This window comes from Bactrocera dorsalis, unplaced genomic scaffold (assembly GCF_023373825.1).
Source record: "Bactrocera dorsalis isolate Fly_Bdor unplaced genomic scaffold, ASM2337382v1 BdCtg299, whole genome shotgun sequence".
In the NCBI taxonomy this organism is placed as follows: Eukaryota; Metazoa; Arthropoda; class Insecta; order Diptera; family Tephritidae; genus Bactrocera; species Bactrocera dorsalis.
This window is the reverse complement of record NW_026038350.1, coordinates 12,379-25,000: the sequence shown is the minus strand read 5'-3', so window position 1 is coordinate 25,000 and position 12,622 is coordinate 12,379. Positions and strand designations below refer to the sequence as shown.

At 38.5% G+C, this 12,622-nt stretch overlaps 3 protein-coding genes across 11 annotated transcripts; 1 reads left to right on the top strand and 2 right to left on the bottom strand.

Moving 5' to 3' along the window:
* Positions 1 to 4: 4 nt before the first annotated feature.
* On the bottom strand, positions 5 to 912 carry LOC125780234 (serine/threonine-protein kinase fused-like; the record flags this gene model as incomplete). The annotated part of the gene is made up of 2 exons (XM_049462118.1): positions 505 to 912; positions 5 to 418 (listed from the first exon to the last, which is right to left on the bottom strand). Coding segments are annotated over exons 1-2 (525 nt in total), but the record flags the coding sequence as incomplete, so codon positions are not given.
* A 133-nt stretch (positions 913 to 1,045) lies between these two features.
* LOC105224920 (uncharacterized) lies at positions 1,046 to 3,668 on the top strand. Of its 3 annotated transcripts, none has more exons than XM_019989760.3 (6): positions 1,046 to 1,134; positions 2,050 to 2,238; positions 2,298 to 2,688; positions 2,747 to 2,927; positions 2,988 to 3,190; positions 3,252 to 3,668. In XM_019989760.3, the coding sequence occupies exons 2-6, from the start codon at positions 2,063 to 2,065 to the stop codon at positions 3,552 to 3,554; spliced, it is 1,254 nt and encodes a 417-aa protein (XP_019845319.2). In that variant the 5' UTR covers positions 1,046 to 1,134; positions 2,050 to 2,062; the 3' UTR covers positions 3,555 to 3,668. The 3 variants fall into 3 exon arrangements, with proteins under 3 accessions (XP_019845319.2, XP_011201475.2, XP_011201476.2); XM_011203173.4 differs by having other exon boundaries at positions 1,050 to 1,163; XM_011203174.3 differs by having other exon boundaries at positions 1,124 to 1,140.
* On the bottom strand, positions 3,667 to 11,553 carry LOC105224918 (chitooligosaccharidolytic beta-N-acetylglucosaminidase). Of its 7 annotated transcripts, none has more exons than XM_049462115.1 (7): positions 11,279 to 11,553; positions 8,513 to 8,722; positions 5,381 to 5,781; positions 5,224 to 5,317; positions 4,931 to 5,149; positions 3,955 to 4,760; positions 3,667 to 3,893 (listed from the first exon to the last, which is right to left on the bottom strand). In XM_049462115.1, the coding sequence occupies exons 2-7, from the start codon at positions 8,590 to 8,592 to the stop codon at positions 3,712 to 3,714; spliced, it is 1,782 nt and encodes a 593-aa protein (XP_049318072.1). In that variant the 5' UTR covers positions 8,593 to 8,722; positions 11,279 to 11,553; the 3' UTR covers positions 3,667 to 3,711. The 7 variants fall into 7 exon arrangements, with proteins under 7 accessions (XP_049318072.1, XP_049318074.1, XP_049318069.1 ...); XM_049462117.1 differs by having other exon boundaries at positions 11,290 to 11,553; XM_049462112.1 differs by having other exon boundaries at positions 8,513 to 8,817; positions 11,279 to 11,552.
* Between the last annotated feature and the right edge of the window lie 1,069 nt (positions 11,554 to 12,622).

The following is a 12,622-nucleotide window of genomic DNA, read 5'->3' as shown; positions in this document are numbered from 1 at the left end:
ATGGTCGCTCAGCCAGCAATTCTGGCGCCATATATAAAGGTGTGCCTTTGATGGAAGTCAGCACATGCGTGCCCATGGTCATGTTGCGCGCTAAACCGAAATCGCACAATTTTGCGTGTAAATCCTCATTGAGCAGCACGTTTTGTGGTTTGAGATCGCGGTGCAGTATGCGATTGGAATGTAGATAGTAAAGTGCCGATACTAAATGGCAAATAAGACGTTGCGCCTTTTCCTCTGGTAAAGCGCCACTGCGCGCCAGGTAGCGATGCAGGTCTATGAGTGCAAATTCAGTGACAACAATCAGATCGTTCTTCGTCTCGAACGATTCCAACATTTCAATGACATTCGTATGCTTTAGATGCGCCTGTATTTCACATTCTCGTCGCAAATTTTTCAGCTCCCGACTACTGCGACCGCGCTGTATCAATATACATAAATATTTTTGATTTCATAATGCACACTTTATTTATAGTTATTTCTATAATATTTATATAACTTCCTTACCTTGGATATAACTTTTATGGCTACGACTTGTGCATCCTCTTTGCGTATGGCTTTGTAGACCCGCCCAAAGGATCCTTCGCCTATTAGCGCACTCACTGTGTAACGATTCATGTCTACTATGGAATTTTGAATCTTTTCATTTATTATTTCGAATACAAATTACTCTACAATGTGTATTGTAGAATTATTCACATATTTTCACGTACTTCTTTATTAATTTTTTATTTCTTATTTTAACTTTTATGTGCAAATCTCCTTTTTCGGATTCCGTACACAATTTTGTTCAGCTACTTGCATATATTTATTTGTTGTTTTATTTTGTTTTGCTAAATAAGTTTCCTTTATCAAAACTGTCAAAAATTTTCGGCGAATGAATACCAAAACAAAACGTTAACTTGTTGCGCGTTGCCTTACGTTATCAGCTGTACCGGCAACTTTTAACGTTATGTGCAGGCTTGCCATAGCTCATTCATAGTTTTCTGCTACCTTTATGAATGAATTAAATACAACACTGTTGTTTCAAATGTATATAAGCACAGCAGATAGTTGACAGTTAAGTTTAGCTGGTTTTAATTAATCAACACCAATAGTTAACATATATTTACATTTGCTAGAATAGTTTAATCAAAAGTATATGTAAATCAATTATATTATACAAAGTAAATATATCGTATCAAGTGCTTATGTTGTTGTAAAAAACAAGTGTTTACTTTGCTATTGCATTCTTTGAGTTTACTTCAAATGAGTGTTTTGGTGACGTTCAAATCAATTTGTATGAAGTGTCTATTTTTTATATCAAAAACTTCCATTATTGAGATCAATTGGCTGTACGAATAAATTATTTTCAGGCATGCACATATACCTTTGTCTGACAATTTCTAATTCCTACGCGACACACAGCCACAATCTACTGGATAAACCACCCTTTACCAAGTTTATTGGAGTGCCGCAAAACTGGAAACCTTTTCAGCTGGTTGTTTTACCGGTTTCTTGCATAAATTCTTATGCTAATTTATTTGCAACATTGCCATAAATTTATAGTGATAGCATTTATACTAATCTTACAATTAAACTTAGCGAAAATACACCTATTATATGTGATTGTGGTACCTCTCCACTTCTAATTTTAGAACAATTGATGTTATCAAAGTTTATCTCTTCCTTGCACGCATAAAAATAGCTTCGGAGGGCGTCATATCTATCTTGCATAAACGCATAACTAAAAAAATCCTATGATAGTATAAGAGGGTATTAAGTTGACACGGGAGATAATTTTAACGTATCAGAAAAACCCACGTATGCTTAGAATTCCAAGTGTTGCTGGCAAAGCAATCAATTTACATATTTATCTATATCGGAAACATTCATACTAGAAACTATTCGCTATTTCGCATGTTTCATATGTATTCACATGTACTTATTTATATATTGTTGACAAATCAACTAGACACTGTAGTGTGTAACAATAGCTCGAAGTGATCACAATTAGTCTCAAGTGCGGCTGGAGCAACTTCTACTAATTTATAAAATATTATTAATTTACAGTTATTAAACAATCATGAGTCTATCGGAAATTTCAAGCAAGTTCACTGAAAAAACGTTGGATGAGATTATCCAGAAAGCCGGTGGCACTAAGCACACTTCCTATAAATTCGGCGAAGGCTTCAAGAAAGGCGACTCCTATTTGAGTAGAGTGTATCGACTTGCCGTCTACGGCGTAAATGAAGCTGATGGGTAATTGCTTTCAGTTCTTAAATTAATTGATAAAAAAGTAACCAAAGTTTTTATTACAGCTCAACAGTCGAAGTGCATCTGATTTGTAAAGGCATGCCGGATAATGTAGCGCGCCGGAAAGTCTTTCACTCGGCGGATTTCTTCCGAAATGAAATAAATTTCTACACAAAAGTGGTGCCTGCTTGGGAAGATTTTCAGGCGCGTCACAAGCCTGCCAATCCATTCACAGAATACCCAAAATGTTTTGCTTCGCACTGTGATGGGCAAAATGATTTTATCGCATTGGAAAACGTGAGTTTCCGTGGTTATAATGCGCCAAATAGGCAAGATTACATATCGCTGAAAGACGCCATTTTGACAATGCGCACACTGGGACGCTTTCATGGTATTTCATTAGCATTCCGTGCCTTAGAGCCCGAAAAATTTGAAGCAGCGGCAAAGGGTTTGGAGGTAAGTCGCTTAATGCTTTATCTCAAGCTTTTTTTTATGAACATCTTTTTTTTTGCAGGAAACATACTATAATGAAGCCAAGCGTTCTTGGTATATCGGTTTTCTCGGTTTGGCCTGCAATGTTGCTAAGGATGCGGTGGAAAAAACTTATTCCGGCACGGAATACGAAACTATAGCTAAGAAGTTTTTGCAACCTACACCGCTGTATGATGATCTTATCAAACTTGTTTCGTCGGATTGTAAGTACACTTGCCCTTGAAGTTTGAGATTTCTCTAACATTTATTACACAAAACATTAGCGCCACTCGCGGCTATTGGTCATGGCGATTGCTGGACACCTAACTTTTTGACTCGTTACTCAAAGGACAAGCATCCAGAGGCTATCATTATCATAGATTTCCAATTAGCGCGCCGTGCTTCTATCGCCGTCGATATATCATTCTTTATTTACTCTTGCACAAGTGAGGCCTTGCGTGAATCTCACTACGAACAGCTACTGAAGGTAATTTTGAAAAATATTTTTTTGTTATGACTAGTAAATTCTTTCATCGTAATGCTTTTAGGAGTATCACCAGAGCGCTTGTGCGCTGATTGCCGATTTAGGCGCTGATCCGACGACGGTCTTCAGTTGGGAAGCTTTCCAAGAAGAATTACGCCGTTTCGCGCGTTTCGGTTGCGGCATGGGCATTGAGTCATTGCCAATGTCATTGATCGAGGACGACGAAGTGGCCGATTTGGATGATATGAAGGAGGATGCAGTGCTCACCGATGTCTGGGACATCAAGCCGTTCAAAGAGCAGAACAAACGCGAACGCATCGCACAGATTTTCAAGCATGCCATTGATCAAGGCTACATAACAAACTAAGCTAACAAAGTATGTCCGCATTTTTATATGTATTAATAAATAGTAAATAGCTAGCAAAATATATGTGCAGGGATTCCTATGTAGTGCTAAACTTGAACAAAACTGCAAGCAATATTTTAGTATTTTACATTTTTATTGTATAAATTTGAATAAATATCTACAAACACTGCCCCTCGTTCAGCACACACCACTTCGGTATGACAGCGTCGGGTTTAATGCCTCGCGACAAAAGACGTTCGCGATAGCGTAAGAACCGCGTCTGCACCAGCAAGCTCGATAGTTTCGGATTCGCCCACAGCCGCTCAGCTGCAGCACCAGCGCGTGGCCATATACGCGCCTCTGTTACAAAAATATATTTACTGTTACATCCATCAATTATCTTTATTTTCACCACACTTACCCACAGAACTTTGATCCACAAACTCACTCCACATGCACACTTCACCGCCCAATACGAGCGGATGCACTTCCATGCGATTATCATAGACCTTCTTCCAATTGTGGTATTCTGTGCGTCCCCAGAAACCATGATCCAAGTACCAAGCATCCTTCGTAGACACAATAATGCGATAGCCCTTCAGCAACAAATCGTTGTTCAGTGTTTTGTCTGATTCCACCCACGTTTGTATGATGTAACGCTCTTTGGGCAAATGCTCGACTATAATATCAGGGTCTGTCAAATGACTCGACCACAGTATCACCGATTTGGGTATGGGATTGCGTGCATACTGTCGCTGTGTTACATTATCCCACGAGTCCAAGTTTTTCTGATGAAATTCTGCCCACAACTTGTAAAAGCTGCGTAAACTCAAATCGTAACCCGTGTCGCGCATGCGTCGTGTTATCTCGTCTGTGCGATTCCAGCAGGGTATAAACACCTCATCGCCACCCATATGAATTGTCTCCTCGGGTGCATTCACCTCGGCGAGATCTTCGTAAATCTCCCTCATTATGCCGTACATATTCTCGTTGAGTGGATTCAATTGTCCACACGGTGGCTCAATGCAATACGAACGCCAAGGCTGTTGATTGACACACACCGCCATGTTGCCTAGCCCCGACATGGGACCCCACTGCCAACCATTGCCCGCATGTGAGGGCCCATCGATTTCGATGATAATGCGTATGCCGCGCAGGCGCGCGTAGCGCACTATGTTTTGAGTTTCGACGCGGCTATAAACCAAATCGGGTCCGTAGGCGCCAAACCTAGTGGTGAAATGTGGTAAAGGGGATACTCGAGTTAATGCAAAAGCCGTTTGGATCCATTTTTTTTATTTCCATTTTCATATTTTTTCTTTCTACATCCATTTCATGTCATCACTTCTTTCATAATTCCCATCACTCATCGACCATTTATCCAATATTCAAATACTTACTGTTGTAATTCGGGAACCCTCGTGATTTCCAGTGGAAAGCTCTGCGAATCGACCACATGCCAGTGCAGCACATTCATCTTCGAGGCTGCCATACCGTCCAGAACGCGACTGATCACCCGCAAAGGCATAAAATTGCGAGCGGTGTCCAGCAGCAAGCCACGATGCGGGTAAATGGGTCCATCGCGCACCCGAGCAGCTTTCACCAACAGCAGACCATTTCTATTTTCAATTCACGCACAACAACAACTATAGTACTTGAAGTGTAAGTAAATATGATCATAAGTCAAACCTACTCTTTGCTGCCCGTTATGAGATTACTCAGGGTCTCCAGCGCATGCCTGGCGCCGTAGACTGTTTGCGCTTTGACATCAACAAATGTGGCCATTTCTAGTTCCAATAAAAAAATTTTAATAATTGAATTTATTTTGTACCGTTATGCGTCATGCCTACCTGTTGTGCGCAGACTCAGTTGATAAGTCTCATTCGTGCCCCAGTCTAACACCAAACTATTCGAACTCACCGTAGTCTTCACGTAGACCTCTTTGCTAGTCGGTAGCGAACAGTTCCGCAGACACTCCTTCAGCATGTTACTGACGAAAATGCGATTCGACTCGCGCAAATACTGCGTCGTAGCCGGATCGGGCGCCACCACATTGAATCTCACCTTCCACGGATCGAAACGCACGCGTTCGTTGGACAAGTTGCAGTCGCCGGTGGGCATGGGCCAGATAGCGCCATATCTGCCGCATGAGAGGCGACAATCGTTTTGGCTCTCGAAGCGCTTGGCATCGCCGATATTTGCCGCCGAATCGACGACACACAAATCTGTTGAGGTGCAGATCCATTTGGCGCTGAAATGGTGTTACAAATATTGTATAAAATATTAATGTATGTATATGTTTTTGTGGCAATAGATTCAGTCGACTTAAGCTTAAGAAATGAGTGAATCCATTCTAAGGAATTCACAAACTCTCTTCCCCTCTTATCCACCATAGAATAGTATTTTCCAAAATTTCTAACAATGCATCAACTCTATTTCATAAAAAGTGCAGTTTAGGAATAATTTCATAGGATTGTACACATATTTTTTCCAACATTGAACAGCCCACTTCTATATTCATATAATGGGAATTTTACTGATGCATTGAGAAATAACGGATTCTTCAATAGCGACGCTACAAAAGTAGACCGATAGGGACAGCAAACGCACCATATTTTTTCCTTTTTCGCTCTTTGCATTTCTCTTCAGTAAGGTTTGCTATTTCATCACGTAAAGATATATGATCCAACAACGAGTCGAAATTATTAAAATTTAGTATCTAAGTTCCGAGTCAGTGGGCTCAACTGCCAAATCGGTCTCTCACACGCCGTTCACAAACGTTAGGCATCTCAGTGACGTCGTTGTGGATCTTGGCCTACATCCTTACAAGATCATATTGACGCAACAACTGAAGGCGCTTGATCACCAGAATCGTCGTATGTTCGTGAATTGGGCTAAGCAACAATTTAAAAATGATCCGGATTTTCATCGAAAAATCATCTTCAGCGATGCAGCTCATTTCTGGCTGAATGACTTCATCAATAAACAAAATATGCGTTATTGGTCAGGCAGAAATCCATACCAACTCCATGAGTTACCATTGCATCTCGAATATATTACGGTTTGGTACGACTTATGGGCCGGTGGCATCTTTGTGCCGTACTCCTACCGTGATGATCAAGACCGGCACGTTACTGTGAATGGGTATCGCTACCGCTCAATGATAACCGAATATTTTTGACCCGAATTGGATGACATAGATTTGGACAATATGTGGTTGCAATCGATTTATTGAAAAGCAAGTTTGGTGAACCTATTATCACACGAAATGGCCCAGTCCATTAGCCGCCTCGGTCGTGCGATTTGACACCTTTAGACTTTTTCCTGTGGGGCAATGTCGACGATTGATGAACTTCATACCAATGTTTTCCCATTGCTGGGTTCTAAAAAGTTTCTTTTTTAACCGCTTCGTAAACCAATCGCACTTATACAACGTGAGATACCGATTACTAAGTCAATAACCTTACAGTCATTGAACAAACAACATCATCTTCTTTCATTGTGTTGAAAATGTCAAATTTTGTACCGAATAGTGATGATTAGCGGAATTCACTAAATAAAAGCTAATGGCAGAGCTATTAAATGTTGCAGAACAAACAATTTGAGACCTTTTGAAAGCTTTGGAAAAATTCCGAAAGAGTGGAAAATGGGTACGGTATGAATTGAATGAAAGACAAATGGAAAACTAAAATAAAAAATTGTGAAATTTTACTTCAAAGACACCAAAGAAAATCAGTTTTGCATCGAACTGTTTAAGCATCCTCAACGGTGAAAATCATGTGTTAATCTGGAAAAACCATCAACAACGATTGCAAAAACAGATCGATTCGGTAAGAAGGCTCAGTGTTTGGTGGGATCAGAAGGGTGTGGTGTAGCATTAGCTTCTAAAACCTGGTGAAACTAATAATACTAAACGCTACAGACAACAAATGAAACAATCTGAACCATGTATTGATCAAAAAATTATCAAAATGGGCCAGAAGACACGGCAAACTAATTTTTTTACACAATAATGCACCTGCGCACAAAGCACAATCGGTTAAGGATATATTCAAAGTACTTGGCTAGGTGCTGCTACCCCACCTGCCGTATTCACCAGTTTCGGCCCCTTCCGATCACAATTTGTTTTCTTTGATGGCCATGCTTTGGCGGAGCAGCACTTCGATTCCTACGCAGAAGTCGAAAATTTGGGTGTCTGTTTGGTTGCTTTAAAATACGAACAATTCTTTTGTCATGGTATCCAAAAGTTGCCAGAAAGGTGGTCAAAATGTGTAAAAAGCAAAGTTCAATATTCTTTTTACTTTCTCATTCAAAATTTGTATCTCATTTTCACAAAAAAAACTTCGAAAACATATCCATAATTTTTGCCACACTAAGTGCACCGGTATCAAGTATATATCTTGTATTTATTCTATATTTGAACTAAATTGTATGTGATTAATTTGCTGAGCAAGATATGAGCTCGTACTAATTCTTGCTGAAATAGATTCATATTCAATCACAAGTAGTGATGACATAATAAGCTTGAATGTGCTATCACGCCCTATATATTCTCCAGGTTTCACATCTTCGGACTATTACATGTTCCGATATCTGCAAAACTTTCTGGTTGAGAGTACATTCACCTCTATCCAGTACGTCAAAAAGCGCTTGAACCAGTTTTTTGCCAGCAAGGAGCCACAATTTTATAAGTGTGGAATCAATATCTTGCCCGAAAGATGGTAAAAAGTATTGGATCAAAAAGGAGAATATAAAATTTTATGAAATATTTTATACAAGAAAAAAATGGTGTTTAAATTGCAAAGAAAAAACGAAATTACTTATAGCAGTGAATGATCCTTCACGCAAGCTCAAATACTAAAACAATTCGTTCTTAATTGTAATAATAATTGTATGGGGGCGCATACTCCACCAACAAAAAAATGTATTATAAAATAAAAAAATAAATTTCTAATTGATCCTTGAATTAGTGAATTGCTTACCTTTCTTCAACTGTCTGTGCTATGGCAATTAGGAAGAACACAACAATGGTCAGCTGCAGGAACGCGCTTATTATGGCCATTTTAAAGTTTAATTATATTTCGATTCGTTGTTTGAGTATTTCATTTATAAACCATTACCAGAATGAATTATATGTGCTCACAATGCTTTTTTTTTAGATTAATTAAATATACATAATCCTTTAGAACATGCTGGTTTTAGCATTTGATTAGCACACATTTAATTTCACCACTCTTAACTAAGATTTCACAGTCATAAATACTATACTTAATATATATATATTTCACTGTTATAAAAATATACGAGTAATATACGTTTTAGAATCAGTTTATGGCAGTTAATTGATACTCAGTTACTGAGTGAGCTCAAGATCCAACGAACTTTTAGCGCTTAATGCCATCCAGTGCATAACAAATATTTACACAACTCACACTTTAAAAATGAAGCTATTCAGTATTTGCTATTAAACTAGTCATTTATTAATAGTCGAACTAACAAAAAATAATTAAAAGTTGGAGAAAATATGTCTGCCGAAAAATGCTCGATTAAAAAAAGTTATGCTGGCCAGCTGTTACACCATGCATAGACCCACTGGTTCTTAGTAAAGCCAGATGGAGTTGTAATTTAAATTGAACTGAAGCATTCCTTAAAGCGGACGTTAAACCTTTTTGATACTTCATCTACTCCCATGACCCTACATATCTAAGACGAGCTAGGTCTGGACAAAGGCATAGGAGGTGTCCCAGCATATCTCTCATGCTTATTTTCCTGTACTTTCTGCATATATCGTCGTTATTTATGCCCATCCAACTTGCGTAGGTGATGGCAGTAGTTTATGACCTACCATTAGGCCAACAACCGTCGTGCAGTCCTTTCGAGTCCGTGCGAGTAAAAATCATGCGAGTTTTTTCGGAGCTTTTGCTCATGATCTCGGCGATCCTACATGTACTTAAGGTATTTGATCTCATATTAATCCGTTTGTGAGTCCTTTCGAAAATTTCATTGTGATCAAACCGCTTTCCGGCAGCCGTTACATGGACTACCTCGCTGTTTCTAAGGACATTCTATGACAGAATGCCATGTGAGATTATTACCTTCATTACCGCCTGGTTATCGACGTGCCTAGTATATAGACTTTATAAATATTTGTTAGACTTCCTCTTAGGTTCAAAGAATTGTGAAAAATTGAGGTTTGTTTAAGGGTTTACATGGGTTTACGGGTTTCATAAAATCGAATTTTTATTGTCTTATTAAATTCTCCAACATCTTTAGTATATTGTCCTAAATTTTCAAGTTGATGCGAGAAATAGTTTCGGAGAACTTGTTTGTTCGAGGCTAGCTAGGCTAAGTGCGCCGTCTTTAAATGAGTTTTTCTCGAAACTGTGTTTTTTAAGTTGGTTGGCAACATTTCTCGAAAACCACTCAACCGATCTTCATAAGATGTTACAAGGTCTTTGAGTCTGGTCTTCTTAAATACTTGGACGAAGGATTTTTTTTCGTTTACAGCTATTTGAAAAAAAAAATTCCGCGAAATTTTCTCTGAAATGTTTGCCAAAAATTCAGTTTTCATTTTTTTTCTTCGTTCAAGTTCTATGTTAAGATTTTAACTAAAACACGTATTTTTTCACTTTAGATGATCCTGTAAGAAGTTATCCTACCAACGGGCGCATCTTTTTTTCCGAGGGTTCACCGGAAATGGCGACGCAATCGGCCAGTTTAAAATTTTTCCAAATCTTTCGGAATTTCTTGGTTAATGGTTTATGTTTGTAACAATAAAAAATTCTAATAAAATATTTCATTTTTTATATGAAAATATTCTTTGAAAAATACAGTTTTTACCCGAGGAAACCCATGTAACCCCTTAAAATAATCGGGTTTAACACTTCCTTTCCACTTTCCGAAAAAAAATTGTCGTTGTTCAATAGTCCCTTTATCTTACCGATACCGATTCCATACATATCGCAAATTCGGACACTGAGAAGTTTCAATGAACATTGAACTTATCATCCCTCCTAGATTGGTAGAGGTTAGCTTGTAGGAGTTCCTGTTATAAACCAAAATTTTTTTTCGTATTTCAAATCGGTACTATCACTATTTAAAAATATCATTAGGTCGTTCCTTCTTCTTTAATACAGAGAGAGGATTTGAGAAATTATAAATATGTGTTGTGATTTACATATTTGGCAACGAGTTCGCGAGCTTGATGCAATACAAAAATATTGGCTTACAAAAAGTTTTGCTAAAGAATTCGAACCACCGATTCTGTGGTGACTTCGAACTTTCCATGTTTGGAATTTTAAAAAGGAAATTACTACATAAAAACTTCTAAAAAATATTGTCCAAAAAATTAAGTTTCATAAAATCGTTTAAAAACCGCAACTCAAGCACTCGCATATCACTTCTTATGGGAGCATAAATACATGTTTATATGTAAAATACATGTTTATATGTAAGTACATACATTTATTTGTTTATGGCATAAGCGAGACTTGTTCTTTAAATGAACCGCACGTCTCACGCACTGGTTCAAAATGCAGTTTGCAATCCGTGCCAAGTTACTTCACAGTAGTTAATCAAACAATTAGAAATATACATGTAATTATCACATGTTCTACTTCTATACAACACTTTTCACAATTACACGACAATTCGAAACAAAAACTTTACACTTCTTCACATCTCCATTTAACTTTATAAATTACCAACAATATTCTAACTAAAAACACAAAAGATTTATATTTGTATACATTTGAATTACTAATTCAATAATGCATGCCGGAGACCCTTCGGCTCATTAATTAGCTAAGTATTGCGACCCCCAAGAGCGCCCAACCAATGAAACCACCACTAGACTGGCAGTCGCGTTCGCTGTTAGTGGCACGATCGTTACAGCGTTACAATTGCTAGTCTCTTGTTGCGCTTGGCACTACTGAACGCGCTCGATCACCGGCTTCCATGCAATTGGAACCGCTGCAGAAACTCGACTAAACGCTTTGGATTGCACGCTACAAGCCTAGCTCACGCGACCAGCACCAGCGATATTGTGAATACATATGTATATTTGTAAATATGTTTGCAAGCCGTATTTACCCGGCAGTGAAAAAAAAGCGAGTCTGTGTGCGGTCTGAGCAGTTCAAGACTAGTGCAAAATGGCTGCGAAATGGAATACTTACAACTTTTGTGGAAAAAATACAGCTTGTGCTAGAACTGAAGCCGTTCCTAAGCGACATCACTTCGCTCTATGGACTCTTAGAAAGTTCCAAGAAGATCCGACCGTTTCGAGCCCAATTTTGTTCAGCGACGAAGCTCATTTCTGGCTCAATGGGTATATAAACAAGCTGCTTTTGGGCCGAAGAGCTACCATAAAAGATTCAAGAGCTGATTTTCATCCAGAAAAACAACGGTTTGATGTGCTTTGTGGGCCGGTGGACTTATCGGTCCATATTTCTTCAAAAATGATGCCGGTGAGCCATAATAACCGACTATTTGATGCCTGAAATTAACGACGCCACTTCTCACACATCGCAATGGATTTATTGATAGAACACTTCGGTGAGAAGATAATTTGACGTTTTGGGCCGGTCGATTGGCCACAAAGATCGCGTGATTTCACACCGTTAGACTTCTTCCTGTGGGGATATCTAAAGTTTAAAGTCTAAAGTCTAAAACAGTTACCAGTCGAAATGATCGAACGAGTCATCAGAAAATGAACTCAACGGATGGACCATCTGTGACGAAACCGCGGCCAAAATTTGAAAGAGATAATTCTCAAAAAATAAATGGCAATGAATGTTATTTCGAAAGATAATAAAAATTCCCCATAAAATTTGAAGTTTGGGTATTTTTTCTGTAAAAAAAGTAGGGAATTTCGAAGTGGACCACGCCTTAAAATAATTCCGATCAAACGATCAATCTTCGAGGCGCATATGTATCTCTGTTGTTCTCCAAGCTGGAAACTACCTTATATGTGCTCAAACTATTTATAAATAGAGCAACATATACTGGAGTTTCAGCTTTTCCTTTTTCCGGAAAAAATGGAAAGCGACGAAACTTCAAACCTCCAAAAACTGGGAATAATGACTTGTTCAGAG

Coding starts and splice junctions, on each gene's coding strand:
- LOC105224920 (XM_019989760.3), top strand. CDS start 2,063: ATGAGTCTATCGGAAATTTCAAGCAAGTTCACTGAAAAAACGTTGGAT. Junction 2,689..2,746: donor CAGCGGCAAAGGGTTTGGAG/GTAAGTCGCTTA, acceptor TTTTTTTTGCAG/GAAACATACTATAATGAAGC. Junction 2,928..2,987: donor CAAACTTGTTTCGTCGGATT/GTAAGTACACTT, acceptor ACAAAACATTAG/CGCCACTCGCGGCTATTGGT.
- LOC105224918 (XM_049462115.1), bottom strand. CDS start 8,592: ATGGCCATAATAAGCGCGTTCCTGCAGCTGACCATTGTTGTGTTCTTC. Junction 5,782..8,512: donor GCACAGACAGTTGAAGAAAG/GTAAGCAATTCA, acceptor ACACCATTTCAG/CGCCAAATGGATCTGCACCT. Junction 5,150..5,223: donor CTCATAACGGGCAGCAAAGA/GTAGGTTTGACT, acceptor AATTGAAAATAG/AAATGGTCTGCTGTTGGTGA.